At 42.8% G+C, this 20,805-nt stretch overlaps 1 protein-coding gene across 10 annotated transcripts in view; it reads right to left on the minus strand.

Annotated features, from left to right (window-relative positions):
* Positions 1-20,805, minus strand: part of FAM13A (family with sequence similarity 13 member A) — a 117,047-nt gene that overhangs the window by 54,234 nt on the left and 42,008 nt on the right. For 6 of the 10 annotated variants that reach the window (XM_056490639.1, XM_056490644.1, XM_056490643.1 and 3 more), the window contains exon 6: positions 16,444-16,616. In XM_056490639.1, the coding sequence (XP_056346614.1) occupies positions 16,444-16,616 (173 nt within the window). Of the gene's footprint in view, positions 1-1,987; positions 2,096-16,443; positions 16,617-20,805 lie in introns of those variants that run through there. The other 4 variants (XM_056490645.1, XM_056490647.1, XM_056490646.1 and 1 more) reach the window with 4 other exon arrangements.

Below are 20,805 nucleotides of genomic sequence, written 5' to 3' on the forward strand. Positions count from 1 at the left end.
ACCATACCCCATCACATGCCATTCCACAGATATCTATACATAGGATGATACCATATAGTCCATGTGGCTCCCTGCAAGCACTTTATATGATTTTCTGGAAGAGATTCACAGCTCACACGTATCTTGGTAGGCACAGAGCCCTTCTCCCACTCTCAAGTTTTACACACCAGCTCCACATTTGTATTGTTTCAGCACAGGAGGGTTTCCATGGTAGGCACAGCATGGCCAGCCTCGTGGCCCCAAAGAGAGCACAGAGCAGGGCACCTGCAGGAGATGGGCAGGAGGAAGCTCACTCACCTAGGATGGGAACCAAGTGATTACTGCAGGCAGCTCATTCCCTTTCTTGACAAGGACAGATTCTTTCAGCTTGGCAAGTGTCCTAAACCACAGAACCTGAAGGGTGCCACTACTCTGATCAAACCCAGTAACAGGAACCATGCACTGAAATTTGTCCATGTCCTCAGCCTGGAACAGCAACACCAGTCTATCCACCCCACAGCAACCACAAACATAGTCCTATCCATGCTGGTACCAACCAATACTAGAGGTATCAGCTTTCCTGAAGCTGACAAAAAAAAGTTCAAAGCCAGCAAAACTCTGCCCTAAGGGAGAGAAGAACAGGAAAATAAAGGTGAAACCTGGAAAATGCCACTGTAAAGGGATCTGGCAATCTGTGCCAAAAAAACCAAGGTGCTAAAAAGTACAGTATATGCAGCCTAAAAATAGATCAAGGAAATGGAAAAGGAGTCAGAATTTAATGAATTATTTTAACTGAAAAACTCAAAACAATTCTGTACCATGCTTATGGCTTAATGGTGCTTGGAGAAAATGCCTCAATTTTGAAGTGCTGACTGCATCTCTAACTGACTGAGATTTAGTCCTAGCAACAACAAAGAGTCTAATTATAGACAGTCTGTGAAACCTATCTTCCCCTGGGGTGAAGAGTCAAGAGCATAATAACAACCACTTGTTCTGACCACTGCAAGGACAGTCAGATCCTTGAGAACACAGAAAGGTTAAAAATATTATGTGAGACTGGTCCTCCAAATAGAAATGATGCACTGTGACCACTTCTTTAAGACACTCAAACCATATTTCTGTTCCTCTGCAGTCATCAACATGGAACCCCACGACTGCAACAGTGCCAAAGAGATTTTCTCCACATCTACCTGCAGAGAACCCTGCACTTGATATGGAGACAATAACAGTTTGGGCAGCAATCTCAGTTACTATTTTTTTTGTGTTCAAGTAAGCAGCAACTCTGCAGCTTCTGAAACAGCACCACCACAGTGCTGAAATGGTACGGTAAATTTTGTACTTACTGTTTTGTAGGTTACAGAAAGATTGATGTTCAGGCCATTCAAACACTATTAGGGGAGGTAGGGACTGCTTAATTTTGAGAACTGAATGCTAAATAATGAATAACAAAAACAAGGATTTGATGACCCAGTGAAAGGGCTGCGTACACTCCTCCCCGCAGTGGGTCTGTGCCCTGCCATTTCAGCAGCCTGACTGCAGCTGTCCCTGCCACAGCGTGGCACATGCCAGCACAGGCACTGGCTCACAGCTGGTGCTGAAGTGAGGTGCGCGTCCTGGGAACACCCAGCCCTTTTCCTCCGACAACTAAACGTGTCTCCCATGCTGCGGCAGCCGGGTGTGCGACTGCCAGCCTCTCTGGGGATGGGCTGAGCGCAGGGCAGCCCGGCCGGCTCCCGCACCGCACCGCAGCACAGCCCCGGGAGCACAGGGCTGCCCCGTCCCTGCGCAGCTCAGAGCACGGACAGCGCTGTGCGGGTTTCGGGGCGCTCCATCGAATCCCGCTCTCCGCCCGAGGATGCCGGAGATCCCCCCACCCGCGGAGACCCGCTAACAGCCCCACTTGTTGCACTGCCCGGCCGCCGGGGCCGGTATCCCACTCCCGGCTGGGCACCCCGGGCGGGTCCGAGTCCCGGCTCCGCGGTGCCCCGCAGCCCCGGCTGGCACGTACCTCTGCAGGGGCATCACCTCGCACGCCATGCTGGCCATGGAGCCGCCGCCCGCCCGGCCGCCCGCCGCGCCTCTCGCCGCGCCCGCAGCGCCGCCGGCTCCTGGCCGCGGGCAGCGCCCGGCCCCGGGGAGGGGCGAAGGGGCCGCCGGGCCCGGGTTGGCGGCTGGCGAGGGCCCGCCCCAGCGCCGAGAGCCCCGGCCCGGCCCCCCGGCTGCGCCACCCGCCACGGCCCCCGCCCTGCCCGCCCCGCCGGGCTCGGCAGGTACAGGGTAACCAGCAGCGGCTTCTGAGGGCCGGTCCGTTCTGGGCCTGCAAGAGACGCGACAAGTTGACGCTAACGGCTCCTTCCAACAGAAAGGGCCCACAAGCTCCTCTGCATCCCGTTCCGTGACTACGACCCCCGCCCTTCTCCCGAAACTCGCCCAGGGTGCAATGCAGTCTCTCCCGAGCTCCGCTCCGGGAAGGGCACCCAGAGCCCCGCACAGCTCCACACCCTGCTCTGGCTCTGCCCTCACACACCTGTACCATGGATCGGTGTCTAGCAGGGCTGGCACTACTTTTGCTCTCGGCCCCTCCGTGTTGCAGTAGATGGTACCGCGGTTTGAAAGGTTCAGGCTGTAACTGGCCACCTAGCTCCGACCCACTGCAAAGAGAGCTCTTCTTTTCTTAATATCTGAACTGAAGAGACAACTGCAGAGCCGAACTCATGTTCCCTGTGGGCTATGGCACTCCTGCTTTTACATCTGTGGCTGCTGACCAAATATTACTCTGAAAATCACACTGTTCTATTGAGTAGAAGTTTGGGGCTGGGAAGAGTGGTTGCAAAAGGATCGCACACAAGGGGTGTGTCACTTACCAGGACATAGCAGCCTAGGAAAATGAACAGCACAAAATCACTAAGGTCTTGCACCAAAACATTTAATGGCTACTGAAGGAGCATACCCAGGGTTTTACTTTTCATCTTTGCAGCTTCTCTGCCCAGAAGGCCTGAGGAATTTCCCCCAGCCTTGCACAGAAACACCTCTGCTGCTGCCGTGAACAATGTTATCACACTGCATACTTTGTGTGATGGGAAAGGGGATGATCCTAATCTGATAAAGGGGCCTAAGAGTGTCCTTTCAACATTGTAGGTTGTACAAACATAATGGCACATGTCAATCTTCAAAAACTCAAGTCAATATTGGAAGTACCACCCCATTCAACCCTAGTGAGGATTAGTGCTGGCTCGGGAGAAAGCTGTGGCAGGAGCTTAGTACCTGCATGTTTAACACTTCCATAGAGATGTAGGTCATGGAAACTAAACATGAGCCACATCAGCTTCCTGGAGAAGCAGCCAGCGCTTGCAGGTTAGCAGAGTGTATCAGACATTTCACAATGATGCCCACCAGATCCTGACCTTTGCCAGCAGGAGGCAGGGGAGTTTTCTGTCGAAATCAAGAGCAGTGGGCAGCTGCAGCCTCAGAAAGCAATGGCATGGAGTAGAGACATGGGGGTCAATGGAGACGTGGCTTCGCTTCAGTAGCCTGAACTGTTTAATATCTGCTCCTGTCAGCTGGCTGACTGGAAGAGGTGCATTAGTAATGCTTCTGCCCATTGCCTCAGCACAAGCCTGTTTTGCTGTGACAATCACACCAGGCACAGCACAGGGCCCCTTTTTAGGAAAGTCAGCAATGCTGACAAAGCACTCTGCCATCATGGATCTGGGCTGCTCTTATCCATGGCAATTAAATGAGCACCTTGATGACTTCCTGTTAAATGTACCGTATGTGCTCATAAACAACTAAAATTATGAGAGAAAAATTTTACTCTTATATATAAAATTACTTCAGTATAAAAAGCACCTTGTACTGTTTCATAGTTCAACAATAAATCAAATTGACTTTTCCTGGCCAGTCTTTTTTTATATACACACAATTATTCATAGTTTATTACTCTTCTATAAACTGAGTGTTACCATCGGGATGCCATTAAAAAAATTAATTTTCCACATTTAACTAAGGACCTATCTACATGGGCAAGGAGTCAGGGTTCTCCAGAAGAGCTTGCTGAATAAATAGAAGTGGAGTAACTCAAATAGCTGCTGTACTATGAATTTATATACCAGCTATTCTGTCATAACTTCTATGGGACTTGCTTGTATAAATAAGCTTAAAAGTACTAAGCTCCTTGACAAAGAATTCACTAACAAAAAGAGATGTTGTAATAACCAAAAAGATTAATTTATGGATTAGCATCAGTGAAGAAGGTTAGCTGGTGGCATCATGCTAAAATCAAGCAGATGCCAATAGTAAAGCTGCAGGGCCTCAACACCTTCAGATCCATCTTTTGTTTCTGTTCTCTTCTTTTGCAGTCACTCGATGGGTGTTAGTTTTCTCCTTTGCATCCTCATATGTCTCTTTTAACATTGCCACAACGAAGAAGAGGTACAGGAACTCATGCTTCCCTGCACTCACTGGCACGCAAATTCAGCAACTGTTGAAAGAAAGGTGACCAAAGTTGAAAAAATGCTACCTGATTGCTAGCACTGCTGGTTTCCCAAAGTTTTAACTGTTTCAAGAGCAGCTGCAGACACTGCAACAAAAGATTTTAACATGGAGAAATGTTAGAGTGAAATTTTTAAAACTCCTTTTGAGGATTGTGGCCAACTACTAGTAATAATGGCAGTACTGGATGCATGTCACCTTAGTTCAGTTCACACTGTCTCAATGGGCCTTTTGAATCTCTCAGCTTCTAAACAAGAACACAAATCTTAATTCTTCACCTCCCCTGTTCATGGGTAGGGACCACAAGTGATTTATTTGTGGCACAAAGCAGGCAGACAAAAGCTGCCAGAATGCTGCAGTCTTATCTCCAAACAATTCCACTTCCTTCACACAGATGTTGACGCTAAAACCCACTTGCTATTTGTCAGAGGCAGGAATTCCTACCCTCCTCTTGCCCTCTTATGGCTTTTTTTAACTTGCATAACTCAAGCTGGGCTATCACACACAAAACCTGGGATTTTATGACATTTTCTTTTGGATTTTCTTGTTGAATTTGTTCTCCCGTGTTAGACAAAGAAGACAAAACCTCTTCTGCAAATTTCACATAGTTCTTGCATTTCTATTACTCAGAAAGCCCAAACTCATCTGTTGGCAGCACCACAGAAGCCCTTTATGGTACCACCAACTACAGAAACAGAGGATGAGGAAAAACCCTGTCTCAGGACAGGCACAGCATCCTCTCCATGGACTGTATAATCCCTAGTGTATTGTAAACACTTCAGGAAAATAGACAGCAAATAACAATAAAAATGATAAAACCCCCAGAAATACCAATACACACCGCCACACTTCAGCACCTACACCAAGGCAACACCTGTGTTCAGACTGTTTGATTTGTAAATTTCTTACTGAGTTTCAACAAAGGAGAAAAAAAAAAAAAAAACACTCGCTGGAACTAAATATGAATAATCACTTTTCCCCATCAAAGTTTAAAGAACTGTATGTTTGGAAAGGAAGCCTCCTGTCAATCATCATTACAGAAGTGCTTTCTCCTCTTTCTTTCCTTTTCATACTTTGCTGCACACCAAGTAATTTTCTCAGCATATAAAGCCACAGGAGAAGAGGATCTGTGAGCAGCACCAGAGGATATAAGATATGTGATCTAAATAATGGATTTTATGAGGATGTGGTTCTGTCTGCCTCCTGAAAAGCAGTTATCCCTTGCTTCACTGCACAGTCATACACAAATCAGATACTATTCTAAAATAAAAAAGAAAAGAAAAAAAGAAAATGAAAATAAAAAGGTAATCCTGCCTGGTCTGACAGAATCTGAGGGCTTTTAGAATGCTACTCAATACCATCAATTTATTCACAATGTTTACAAAATTACACAATATTTTCCCTCTGGCAGAAACATGAAATGCAAAGGAAAGATATTGCCAGACTAAAAATTACAGAATGTACTTTTCAAAATACTACCAACACAAAATTAAAAATTCCATTATGCAGTACACATAGTTATATTAATACACATGTTTTCCTCTTTAAAGTATCTATGCATATGAACATCTGCCATTATAAGAGAATACCCTGGAAAATCTCCCACACATGTGCACATATGAAATAAGCAAGTCACATGTAAACAGAAACTGTACTTGGAAACTGTAGCCCTTTACGTCCAAACAAAGCAGACAGACAATTAAAAACAGCCCCTCCAAAAGGGCACAAACAGGAAGAAAGACAAACTGATATGTCAAAAACATAATTTAGTGAAAGGGGAATCCTCAGAAAGGTTTAAAAGAAGTAATGGTGGCTTTGCAAAGCTGTACTCAGCCATGTTCCACTTCAAGATGTTTCAATGATTTTTAAATAAATGTAAAATTATAATGGTGGTTATTTTTGTATGTTGTGTGCAAGCCAGCATTAAAACTTTCAGTACAAGCACATAAGAGCAAAATCTGGGAACTATGTGATAGATGGGGGTACATCATGCTTACAAGCCCTGAGTGACTGTGTGGCTGAAGAAATTATCATTGTCCTCAGAGACATCAACATGGGTATTACATTGAAAAGGTGTATTATGTCTGTATTTCCTAATGGGTTAGTTGCTACAAAAGACTGTGATCTGTTCAGCAATTCCCATTCCCAAGCAAGTTGTGAAAAACTGAAGAGTGCTAAGAGAGAGCCCATGAAGGGCACAAAAAACTAAACCCACACATTTAGTGCTTTTCAAAGAAAACTGTTGATGCATGCAGGAAAAATTAATACTTGACCCAGTACTCACAAACTGATGAAGACTCAATGGTTGGAAGTTAAAGATAGGCATTATGTCTAGAAATTAAGACATCTTTAAGTCAGGAGAATAATTAACTACTGATGTACTTAATCAATAATTATAGTGAATTTTTAATGTTCTTACAAATTACAGTTGCCTTTGTTTAGGAACACCAAGCCTTATGTAAACTGTCTAGATGGAATCTGCAGAATTTACTTACTCATTTTAATAACTGATACTCCTTCTTGTCCAAAAGAGAAGCAGGCTGCTCTCACCTGAAATGACTTCATTTGCCCCTTTTATGCCCCTGTCATAGAAATACAAGCCTTGTTGGCATATCTGTGGAGAATAAACTGGTTTTTGCACAGTAGCTTTTCTGTTCCTTCCTGCAACTTAGAAGCCAAATTACCTTTTAAACCAGTTAAAAATCTATTAAGGAGGAAACATATTCCAGAACTGTTCTTTAAACTTGCAGGGACAAGACAGAAGTGTGAACCAAACTGAAAGCTTCTCAGAGCTTCAGGCTCTCAGCACTCCTGATCTCATCCAACAGATAAGCACAGAAGTTCATTTCCCATTGCAAGGGACATTGCATGATGCTCCCTGGAGATCTGGATTTGCTGCTGTGGCTTCCCTTCATTAAACAGCAGTGTCCTCTGCAAGCACTGCCACACCTGCTTGTCTGCTGCTTTAACTTGCTCCAAAGGACTCTCATCCCATGGGATAGCCCAGAAATTATTTCTTGGCCTCCATCCTGGAGAAGGAGGAGGACTGGGACTAGGTTCCTAAAGGGTTTCCTGGGAAAGCAACAATTAATGAATGGTTGTGCCAGCTAATCTGCTGTGGGAACAGGGTAAAGCATGCTGAGTGACAAGGTCACTAGGTTCTTCATTTGCACCAGTTAGTTCAAGTGCATGGGAGAGCAAGCAAACAAGCAGTCTGGCACAAGTTATTTTTAAAGCAGGCTGTCCCCAAAGCTCTGCTAGTCTAATGAAATTCCTAAATTTTAGTGTCCAATTAAATTTCTCCCATTCCTCTAAACTTCTTTAAAGCACTAAATTGTTATTTCTATAAAGCTGTCTGTCTGCACAAAAGCTTTTTAAAAATCTGGCTGTTTCAGACCAGTGAAAATGTCATTGAAAACAATGAAGAACAAGAATTCATTTATTAGCAAAAAGGTTTTTAAAAAACTTTAAATGAGTCCCTGGTGCTCCCTCTATGATTTATATTACCTCCCAAAAATGTCACTGTTTTTACACTTTTCCATTTTCCAAAAGCATTCTTCCAATCCTCTACAAAATTACTATCCTTTGAAGTCCATGCCTCTGCACCCTTCATGTTCTTTGCTTCCTAAAGCACCTTCAAGTGACAGGCTTGTAGTTCACACAAAAAACAAGGACATGGGAAGGGGCTGAGGAAAGCAGAGGAACAGGCCACACTGTTCACATTTGCTGCACGCAGCTTTTTACTCCACTGAAAGATAAACTGCTGTCTGTCTTGGCAAGGGAGGCAGTCTGGCACAGACACCCTCCAGAAAAAACCCTCCAGGAATAGCTCCTCTTCTGCAGCTGATGAAGTGGCTGAAAGGAGTCCTCCCTTTGCACCAGTGCCCCAGTGGCCAGCCTGGCTCCCGGGAGAGCTGGTGGGAAAAAGATGACTCGGCAGGGGAGACCGACTCTGGCTGGGAAGCACTAAAACAAGAGTGAGCTGGGTGAGAGTAGCTCCAGCTCTCTGCCAAGATGCATCTGCCACAGAAGCAAGGGAGATCCTGCTAAAAGGCAACTCTGATCAGATCCATTAAAACTTGCATTTGAGCAGAACACAGCCCTCTGAGGTCAGCCTTGGGGCTTCCTCCTGCACCCAGCTGTGTGTACAGCAAGAGACAACAAATGGTTGTTTATGCACAGCCAGATACAGCCATGCTGGGCTTAATCAGCACAGCTCACTGCTGTGCCCCTCATCTGCAACATCAGCTTTGAGCCCAGCTGCTCTGTACTTGTCCAGGCTTCACAAACACACTTCTGTCCCATAGCAGGACATTCCTGTCAGGAGTGGCACAAGGGGATACTGCAGGAAAACAAGTTCAGCATGCAAGTTCATTATCAGGAACATCCAGAACAACATGGGTAAGGTCTGTAAGTTTTCAACTTCCCAACCACCTCTTAAAGTCTTGGGAAAAAAAACATACTTTTCTATCAAGAAGCATACATCCAGCAAAAGGTAACAAGATTTTAGAGGAAACTTTTTTTTTTCTGTGATGCTCAATAGCTCTGCTAGAAAAGTGGTCACTTGATTGTTTTTTTTTCAATTTGACACTTTCTGAAGTTTCAGGGTGGGTTTTTTTGAAGGAAACATCTATAAATTTTATAAAATATGGTGTAGTGTTAGCTCCGAATCATCTTATAGTGGCTAGAGAGTTCCTAATCATAATGCAGAACAATAAAACTGTTCTTTTATTAGATATTAATCCCTCCCTATGTGACTCAAACTTTCTGAATGCACAGAGCTTGACACTCTGAAAGGACCTGAAGAACTGGTGGTGGAATCTTTTGTCTCCAGAAGTCTTGTCAAAGCCTTAACAACTGGAATTCATTAACAACCAAGCAGCTTTTAGCTTTTCTTTGCAACTACCTAGTGGCCTCTCTTTGCAGGCATCCCTAGCACAAACGCACTATTTCAGCAGGTGCATAATGAAAAGCAAGATCTGTACATGAACAGAACTATCCTCACACTTCCTAACTGCAACCCTCTCCAGCCAGGAGGAAGGCACTGAGCCAGTGTGAGAAGTGCAATTTGTAGATAAGCAGTCAGCTTGGGATCATACTCTTCACAACAGATAAAATGAGAGGAAATCTCTCATGGCCACTGATCATGAAAGAGAAGGATTTTACAGCACTGAAAAAGCTCGGAGCCAAACTGATGCAAGCAAAGTGACAGGAGCAGTGAGTGACAACTCTGCTGTGCCACGCTCAGCCTCTTCTTATTAAGCAGCCAGCTGACCACGTTGAATAAAAATATACATGTGTGTCAGAGGAAGTCACAGCTGAATCCAGCAGCCCACGCTGCAACGTGCTGAACACAGCGTCCAAACGCGCAGCTCTCCCAGCTGAACCGGGAAATGGCAGCAGCAAACAAACCTGACTGAGAACCCGGTGACCTCTGCCTGCTGATCTTCCTGTGGGGACTGCCTGCAGCACACAGGCCCAGGTCCCCTCTGGAGAGCCACAGGGGAAGGAATACCTCAGAGCCTCAGGTGGTAGAAAACTGCTGGCTCTGCAAAGCTAACGGAAACAAAGCACTCTGTGCTGAACTTCCATCTGAACAATGGACCAGGCACTCAGCAGACAGCCTAAGGAAGTTACAGGAGAGGGAACTACTGAATTACTGGAGTAAAAATAAGTCACAGTGCAGAGGCTTTGCTTCTTCCCTATCTGCTTGAAACACAGGTTAGTGATGGGTGCCTTGGTTTATATACACATGAATATTAAAAGCAAAAAGATTTCCAAGGTTAGCTTAAACTCCTTATTATTCACTGTGTGTTCTCCAATAAGAGGTCACATATCCTTTTGTTTAAGAATTACTTAAAAATCATACAGATGTTTGTTCTTTATTTCCTCAGTAAAACTATGATGTGACCCAGTTGGTATCAGAAAGCCACCAGCTTCATGAGATGTAGGGACTTCCTCCTTACAGCAAAAGCAGATAACAAAATAAAGAATCCTTCTAGCTGGGACAGAAATGCTTGAGGTACAGAAAGGGAACAATTTTTTTGCAGCTTTGTTACTCAATTACTGTGAATTTATTGTAGTCGTTTTCTGATTTCTAAGGCTGCTGGATGCTGGATGCTGTCCCAGAAAACAGGAAAAGCTAATTTCCTTGGCTCATGGACCGAAAGAACTTTTGTTTCTATATGCACATTATGACAATAAAAGTTCATATGTGCCTTCTACCTTGAATAGTCACCAGATCTTTGTTTCATATATATGATTCTTCTTGCTTACAAGATAAACCTCCACTTCTGTGGCACAGGTCAGGGCATCAGATTCAAAATGTTCTCCATCCCACAAACCATAATTCATTACCACATAATGACAAATGACAAAGAGACAAGGATAAAATGGATAGAATTATAAAGGTAAGTTAGAATAGTGTGATGGACAAAGCCTAATTTAAAGGAGTAATGTGAAAGGTGGAGGAGGAGGAGGGTGGAAGAGAAAGGTCAATTGCTTGGAAAAATACACTGAAATCCACCCAGGTGACTTGCATGGAAAAAATCTACATAATTACATGTGTCTGTAACTGTTATTACATCTGGGCTATAGACAGGGGAGAAGAACCCAGGAAGAGCTCAGACCACACCCTGATTTGCCATTCAGAATCACCTGCCTTGGAGAAACACAGAAATCACATGTCTTTGTGGCTGTGTTTTTAGAAAACTGAATGCTTTTCTTAATAACTCATTATGTAAGGCAGCTCCTGCTGCCAGCATCCCACAATGCAAGAAAGAAGGGAATTGATTGCATAGGAGGGTGGAGACAAATGTACTTGCAAAGTTAAATGAGTCAGCTTGGAAAAACTAACTCAACACAACCTAAAGAGAGAAAGTGGCAAAAAGCAACAACACATTACATAAAATGTTCTCTCTGAGGGCTCAGAACAGGGCCTGCCAGAGGCTGCTGCACACTGAATGATGGGAAGGCAACTGTGTTTACCACCTCCCTACCAACGTTCCAGACCTTTACCCCTTTCCTGAATCGTTTTCTTGAAGAATCCATGGCTGTGGGAGGGCAGCCCTGCCTGCTGCCTGCCTGCAATCCCTTATGTAAACCTGGCAGCAAGGCTCCTCAGTGGTAAGGCAAATTATTACTTTTGGTGGGGACTGAATGTACTGGCATGACAGACTTCAAAAACAAAAAAACCCCAAACCTAAACAAAAATAGTCAGCTAAGCAAACAACACTAGCCCCCCTGTTTGATTAGTTCTGGCAAGAACAGGCCAATTCTTATCACATGCCAGAGAATAATGATAAGTTTTGGCTTGCCTCGGTTTTAAACCGCAGCTGCTAAAAGGAAAGCCAGCAAATAGGGAAAGTGTTTATAGTAAGCACAAACTTCTCAGTGTGCAAATATATGTATGTTTTCATACCTCAGTAACTAGCAGTGAAAATACACAGTATTATGAAGAAGGCAGTACAGCAGGGTACATTAACCAACCCTTTGTTTTAGGGACGCTACCATGCTACTGGGCATGTGGTCCCTTTATTTTCAGGACACAGGCCAAATATAAGGATTTTGTGAACAAAACATTGATGTAAATAAACCTTCTCTGTGAGAATGTGCACGTGTTAGAAAGCCAGCACAGCTTATCTGTGCTGGCAAATCTCATTGCAGCTGTGGTGGCAGTCACAAACAGGAATTTGTGATCTCTGGCACACAAAGATGTGGCTACAAAATACAGAAAGCTGGCTTACTGAACAACTGCTGTGGCTGCTCTAGGCTGTGGCTCTGAGGAGCTGCACAGTGTTCTTCTGCACAATGAAGTCTGGCTGCCATACATGGCACTCATTCCCCAACCACTACTAGGCAAGGACAGCTACTCAGCTGCACTCCTTTGGTATTTCCATGCACAGAGCCTAACAGCACTACAAACATCAGGATGCCCTCCCACTGAGGGATTCCTCTTCAAAACAGACCCAGGAGTGCAAAGAGATGCAGCTCCAGCAAGTGCTAGAATAGGCATGTACAACAGCAAAGCATATTTCAGGGCCCTTTCCTGGACAAAAGATCCAGCATAGTGTCAACCAATGTCTGCAGACAGCATGCACCTCTGAGCCAGTACCAGGAAAGACATTTATTCTCACCATTCACAATCCCCTGCTTCACATTTTGAAGGAATGCAGGAAGCATTTTCCCACCTTCCTGAAGGCTCTCTCTTCTCTTTGCTTGTATACAAAGTTCAGCACAAAAGGCAAGAGAATTGCTTGTAAGAGGCCCTCCTAATTCTGTATCCATGTAAAACTCAATATATCTAACCCTGAAGTAAAAGCCACTTGAATCTATTATTTGAAGCAGTTATTTGAAGTTTTAGTACCTCTAAACAAATTCTAAATCATGCCAATTCCTACTGCAGTTATGTATGAACCGGAGCTTTGAGCAGACATTTTCCTTCTAGAGAGAGAAAGAAAGAGGGACCCAAAGAGAGACTCTCAGCATCACAGAACTGCAAGCCCACTCTAGACCCCTCTCACTGAAGGTCTGGTAAGGCCCCAGGGTGGCCCATATCCTCCAGCCCACTCTCCAGCCCAAAAGCTGTTGCCTCCCCCAGCTCCTGAGTCTGCAGTGTGTATCTTGTGGCTCTCATCCAGGTAAAGTCAAAGGATAGCTGAGGTTCTCAGTCTCTGGAGGTTTGGCTGCCCTGAAGCTCTGCACAGGAGCTCTTGCAAAAATGAGATGAGACTCACAGAAGTAAGTAACTGCTGCATACTTAAATTCTTTTTTCAGAGGACCAGTCTCTCCTCTCCTGCCTCTTCCCTACTTTCTTCCTTTCTCTCTTTCTTTCTCCACTGTTTTTGGATTTACTCAAGAGCTGCATTACAGGTATGCTTTTCTGCTGTTGCATAATTAGCAGTTTGCCCTTTGGCATACAGCTATAATAATGAGGCAATTTTCAAAACAACACATGCATTATGTGCTAGTGGGGACTGCAGGTACATAGGGTTAATCCACCTATTTTGTCCAGAAAAAAATAACATAATTTTACATATAACATTTTCTTAAGATTACTGTTTTGAACAAAAGGTGATACAGATTTCATGCTCTGCAACTGATATACTGCATTTTCATATGACAGCAGTCCCTTAAAAAATTCCTGCAATGAGGAATATCATACCTTTTTTTAAATGGTAAGTCATTATAGAGGACATAGTCACAACTGCAGTTGCTACTTAATACGTGGATCTTCATTTTAAGGACAACTGTATGAATACGCATATTAAGAGCCATTTTTAATAGTATTAAAAATCACTGATCACCCAGAAGTCTCTCAGTTCCTCCTGAAGGCTCTAGTGCCAAATGAAACTGATTGAAAATTTATTAAAGATTGTAAACCTTGCTGGAGGGAACCTTAGGGGCTTAGTGTGTGTGGTTGTTTTTTCACTGTTACACTTGTGAAGCTGCTAAAGATGGAATTCTGCATCTACTGTTCTATGCAGCCCTTCATCCCCTTCTAATCCACCTGTATCATGGTATCTGAGCGTGGAAAGGGAACAAACCACAGGCGTGTTCATGAAACAGCAAATCATTATCACTGCCAAGAACAACCTTTATTCTTTTCTAACCAAGATCATATCATAGCTGAGCAGATACAGTAGTTTCACTAAAACTTATCTGGTAATTACATATAATTAATGATAACATTTATTTTAGAACTGTTGGTACCTTGTGACACAAAACCCCCCAACAAGAATAGCAGTGTGTTTGCAAAGCACTTTGTAATCTAGGTCAGATGCCAGAGTCCCTCTGCTGAAAAAGGTGAAAACTCCTAATAATAGCCTTGCACTGAAATAACACCAGGTAATACTTCATTGTGGGCTTAAATTACATGGGAGTGGCACAAGGCTGCCAAAAGCATGTTTGAAACCAGTCCTGATGTATCAGTGCACTACATTGATGCCAGGGAATCAAGGTTTGTGCCCACTGCACAAACAGTGTCCCCCAAGCACGTTAGGTCTGCTAGACACCTCTCTCTGCTCTTCCCCTAGTCCAGGGACTTCTCTTAATCCTGTCCTGCCCAACAACCTGCCAGCCTGAATCTGGGAAGAAAACAGCAAACACTACCTACTCCTCCTTCAGCAGCAGCAGTGGATGACTGACAAAAAAGTACCAGAAGCAAATGTCAGCACAGATATTCAATGCAATTACGTAAATATGTACGGAAGTGTGACAGGAGAGAAAACTAGGGCACTCTTTAACAAAATGGGATTACAAGAGAATTAATTTCTACAGTTAATTAATTTCCCAGATAAAATCAGAGATGCAGACATCTTTCAACCCAAGGCCTGAGCATGAAGATCAGGCTTCTGCCTAGTTACAAACACATTTCATTAATGTCCTGTGCCAGCACTGGCCCAGCTGTCCCATACTTCAACATTACTCTTCTAAGCAATTACACATTGACAGGAAAGCAGGACTCCCTACAGCAAATTGTTTGGGGACTGTTCTCCTAAAAGAAAGGCAGTTTGTTGGGGTACCCCATGAAGAACACCAGTCACACACACCTTTCCAGATATGAGACCTGGCAGTTCTTTATTTCAACCCTTGAGCACTTAATTTCCCTTTACACCTTGGAAGACATAGAGTACAGGCACACTTTCTGCCAGGCTCCATCATATCAATACAAGAGGCTGGAATTTCTGCCACAGCCCCAGCTGCCTGGCCCTGTCTAGCTGCTAGAACTGTACTGACTTCACCAATTTGCCAGCTGACCTGCTCTGATCATTGATTTCTAACTCATCTCAGTCAAAAGCAGCTGGATTGATGAAGTCATGTAAACAAACTTGATGTCTTCTAGCTGCAGGAATTTTTGGGGAAGCTTGGGGAGACTGAAACACAAAGCTAAAATAACTAAGAGTTAAATAGCCTTTTCTAACAAGGGCTAGAAATCAAATTCAATATTTATGCTTCACCACCATTACTATAAATCAAAATTCAGTGTTAATGCATAATTTGCTAACTTGTCTCATAAACTGAGTGCTGTCTGTCTGCACTGGTGCTGAGAATAGCACACATCTCCTGCTTACACAGTGAAGTCACTCAGTTACGTGTCTGGCAGCACTGCCTCTGCTTTGTGTTCCTGGCTGGTATGCTGGGACACTGCAGTGCTCTGTTTCATGACATGTGAATAGCACTATTTCCCACCAATTCCATATTTCGGTAGCACACTGAAATTTCCCACAGTAGCCTGAATCCCTCATGTGCTGCACTAGACACAAGAGGAAAAAGAACAGCAAACTCAATTCAATATCCTGAGAACAATGAAAAGATCCTGGTTCAGCCTGATGTGTAGGGAAGGACTTTACAGGAAAGCAAAACACCCATTACCTGTTTACCTAACAGACAATCTGCCAGCAATCAAAACTCAAAATACACTTTTATAGATGCTTTACACCAATAGACTCTCACAGATAAATTCACAAAGATATTCTTATAAGATACTCTACACATACTCTTCTATTCTTGTCTGAATGGAGTAGTACTATCAGTGGCACCATTCTTGCCAGAAAGAGAAAACCCTTCAAAAGCCCCTTCCATTTTGAATTTAAAAGTGAGAATAAAGTCAGCCATCTGTTAAGACTTAAACTGGGCATATCAAATACACTTGGTTATTCAGAAGAGACACATTTTGGTTGCACCTTGTGCTTGGTGTTATTTCAGTTGCCTGACTGTAGATCAGACCTGTCCACCTGCACTCCTTCACGAAGCAGGCTACCTTCATATGCTTGAAATTTTATGTTGGAGAGGCAAACCAAAGCACACAGCTGGCTTTGGAGTGTATGGATTCAACAGGAAAAGGCACATTAATTTATCTTACATGCCAGTATCCTGTTTAAAAATTGCCCAGAGACAGAGATGTAGGTACAAAACCAACAAAGAGAAAAACACAAAGACAAAAAAAAAAAAAAAAAAAAAAAGAACACTAACCTGGAGAAAAACACATCATTGTTAACAAAGGAGATTTCATCTGCTAAATCCATCTCCTTCCCACATGAACCACTGTCTGTTAATCGGAGGCTGACTTGAGGTATTCCATCTGACTGGACTGGCTGTGGCAATAGGCACGTTTGGCTGGGTTGTTCCGTTGGGGGTTTGGTCATCTACAGAAGCAAGGAGAGAAAAAATTGAAATGTGAAAGGAAGAAAGGCCAGAACAGCCCTTTCACATAACCTGCAACTGAAAGACATTGTGTACCAATGTACAAACAGCAAAGGTGACAAGGTGCAAAACAGTATTACAAAATACATCTAAATCAAATACTGAGCTTGATAAAGACTATTTAAAGAAAAACAAAGGTATGTCTATTGAAAGAGCAGGGGCAAGAAAAAATTTAAGAAAAGAAAGGTAAGTAAAATAAACACTTTCTGTATTTAATTATAAAATAGAATTTAAATATAGAAAATAAATATTTTTTGTATCACAGCAGACAGACTAAAAATTTTTGCACCGAATTTGCTTCTTGACACTACTGGAAAAACAGATGCTAACAGCAAACATTATAGCTCTTCTCAACCCTATTCCCAACCTATTTAATGACTGATTCAGTTGATATCAGCATGTACCCTAAGAATGCTCAGGGGAGAAGAACAAGTTTGGAGGTCTGCCCCCGATTTTAACAGCAAACATTGAACCTAACCTTTGTGACTGCGTTCACTTCTTTCTTGTGTTCATTTCTGGTTTTAGCCTTTGCAAGACCCTAGGCTGGGAGTTTCACAACATTGTTACACATTGATTAAAATTGATTAAAAAGTACTTCTATTTTAGGTATGGTGACATAATCTTTCCCTTGGTTTTGAATTATGAGAATTTGCCAGTAACTGTTCCTTAACCACCTTCCCCATACCAATCTTGACTTTATACTACTCCAGTAGTGGTCTCTAATCAGACAGAAAAACATGAGTTTATATAGTCTCTCATTTTACAGAAGTCATACTCACATGTTTGATCACTCTAGCTGCTTTTCTCTGCACCTTTTCACCTACTATGAAGTCCATTCTAAAATGTAGTCAGAACTGCATGTGGCATCATATATGAAGGCAGATTTAGTGGTGGCTTCTCACGAAAAATCTAACTTTTTATTTGCTTTCATGATTGCTTAATTTGGAGCTCATCAGCACACACGTTTATATAATCTGTGGGGTTTTGTGGATATAGTTAGCACATAGTGATGGAAACTCAATGAATCAGTTTTTCAATCAGTAAAGAGTAAATCAGAAGCCTTCTGAAAGTCCTCGTAACCAGCTTTTAGTTTTTCCTGCCTTGAATACTTTTCTATTAGCAGTACACTTAGTATTTTCTAGGTCATTATGGAAGCAGTTCAATAGCACATATTCCAGCAAAGATCCTTAAGGGACTTCTCAGGAAGTCTCCACCAATAAACCAATCATATCTTTTCACTGCTTTCTAGTTATTAATCCATTAAAAGTCTTCTATTCACAAGGTATCTTTGCTTCTTTAGAAACTGTTGACAATCCCATTAAAACCTTTTGAAAATTCAAATGCACTATACTGACTATACCTATGCACATGTTCACAGGCTCTTCTGTAACAACTTTTTTTTAAAGAAATAATATTGGTGCCTCCTAACGACTTTAATTATCCATTTGCTTCTCAGTTCTGCTGCCTGCTGTACTTGTTACAAATCTGCTGGACAGTAAATCAGAATTTCTGAACTCTTTTTCATACCTGGCTTATTCTAAAGGTTTTTTTGGGCAAAATTTATTTTATTTCTATTTCTAGTACTTTGTTCCACTCATAGTTGCTTTCAAATGCTTTGTGCATGTCGAAAAGTTTCATGGGACAGACGGCTGCTTCTTACTGAGCTTTGTAGAGAATAAAATGAAAAATATCATGGGACAGAAGGCTGCTTCTTACTGAGCTTTGTAGAGAATAAAATGAAAAATAAAATATGTATCAGTGCAAAGGGAAATCAGAGAGAGACATTGAGAGAGCTTCCCAGTTTCAGCTTCTGTACTGCTTGCTCTGAGTAAGATGCTGACTTTGCTGACGTCAATGGGCATTTTGCCTGAAGTCAGGATCTCACCTTTGGACCACTGCTGGTTCCAGCAGCACTCTGTCAGCCTATCACCTGCAGAGGTCTCTGGCTGCTGGCCCCAGGGAACTGGGCACACAGCACACGGGCACCAGGCAGTGCCTCCCAGCTGGTATGGAACAGCAGCAGTGCTGTGATTTCAAAGGAGAAACCCATGTCTGTGGGGAGTAGGGGAGACAGGGAGTGACACAATGGCAATGTTACAGGAGAGAATCACAACAGGAGGCAGCAGGGCATGGGGTCTGGACGCACTGAAAAAGAGAACAGAACCCAACTGTCTATAACCTCCTTTCAAGTACATTTAGAGAGCAATAATTTCACCCCTCAACCTCTTTTTCTCCAGGCTAAATGAGCTCAGCTTAAGAACATATGCATACTGCTGCATACTGAGATGCCTGATGTGGTATGGCATCTGTCAGAGCAGTATTTTGTCCCCAGCACAATCTAACCACTAAACAAACACAAATCTATAAATCTTTGTAAATACATACAAAGCTTCACTATGGAAGATGATACCAGTAAATCCAAGGACAAGCCTAGAGAGTAGGCTTTGGCTAAAGAAAAAACAATTTGAATTTTGCTTCCTGAAAGTTTTTTTCTCTGATGAAGCTTAACCTCAAACTGCATTTGACAAAGATCAGACTCAGCCTGAAGCAGGTATGTTGTGGGCTGTTACAGCATAGCTACAGTCTGAGTCCACTGAAGGCATGGACTCTGCTGAAGTCTGCTACTCCATAATTTAAAGTACACCTTCATTCTCAGCCAAATACAAGCAAAATAGCATCAGGTGTTACTGACAATCAAAGGGACAAGAAAGGATAATAAAAACACCAAAGAACAGAAAACTACAAGGAAATACTACACCCTGTATCCTGCATTTGGTTGTCATGTTTTGTCGTCTCAGAGTTGAGATGCAAGGAACTGTGTTTGCAGTTGTAACAGACACTAGTCAGTTTTATGACCAGTATAAACATGCATCATGATGGGTGTTGAAGAAAGTGCAAGAAAACCTTTCACCTGAAGGCACAAGCTGACCAGCCAAGTGACATCATACCACACAATACCACCATCAAGATTCTTCATAACTGACTGGCTGCATCATAGGGATGTTTCATTTCTCTGTGAAGTGTCAGAAACTCCTGGGTTCAAAGATGAAGATGACCTATTCTAAAGATGCTATGTGGTATGGTGACTAATCTTTCTCTGTTTTTGAAGAACAGGATCTACTCCAGATGAGTCTGGAGAGCTCTGTGCATATGAATCAACATGGTTTGAAGACAGATCCTAAGCACAGGTCATCCTGCTTTCTGAGTACCTCACTCATGTTCTCAAGTAGGAAAATGAATAACTTCCAATATCTCAAGCTGTGCGTGAACATGTCCAAATAATTGGACAATTCACACCCATTTAAGTAATTACGAAGTCTAAATGCAGATCCTTGGAAAGAAATTAGCTGTTGAGTTTGTATTTAAATGTCATCATTGAAAGGATAATAAAGATACTTCTATAAGGTAATCCTCAATAAGCCTGCCAGGTATTTAAAACATACACAGCACATTCTTTTGTTTAAAGGTGTATGAACATAGTACTCTTCTGGAAAAGAGAAACCTAAACCTCCCTCAAAATTTGCTTCATACACAAATGGAATTCTTAGAGCTGTCAACCAAAGCAAAGAGGTCCATATTATTTTTTGAAAGACTTCATGCTTTCTAACCCTAGTGCTTCTTCAGCTTATGAGTTGTCTATATTAATACAACTATCCCATGGAATAGAAAACGTACATTTCTTTGGAAAAACAGTCATGGCTGAGTGATGCATGGAAATCTGGAATGCTGGCTTCTTTTTCACTCTAGTCTCAATTTGGCTAGCTATCAGCACAAAGCTTTAATGTCAATCTATCCACTCATCAGCATTACCTCTGCTTCATGAAGGACTGAGAGAGGGAGAACATTAGCCAGCTGTAACTCATGCCTGATAGCTAATCAACCTAATTCAACCAGTTCTGCCCAGTCAAATGACGAGGGAATGAGTCACCTGCCAAAGTCACCCACACTTGGTATGTGGCCACTGAAACCTCTTGAATTAATATATTCCACTCACTCCATTCATACATACAGCTTACAGCTCTCTGCCTGCCTACCAAAGTTAATGTAATGACAATTACACCAGGCCTTGTTTGGAGACACAGATTTTGCCAGAGGGTTTAAGTCATCCTGAATTTCCCCGGAGAATCTGGT

This window comes from Oenanthe melanoleuca, chromosome 4, assembly GCF_029582105.1.
Source record: "Oenanthe melanoleuca isolate GR-GAL-2019-014 chromosome 4, OMel1.0, whole genome shotgun sequence".
Lineage (NCBI taxonomy): Eukaryota > Metazoa > Chordata > Aves > Passeriformes > Muscicapidae > Oenanthe > Oenanthe melanoleuca.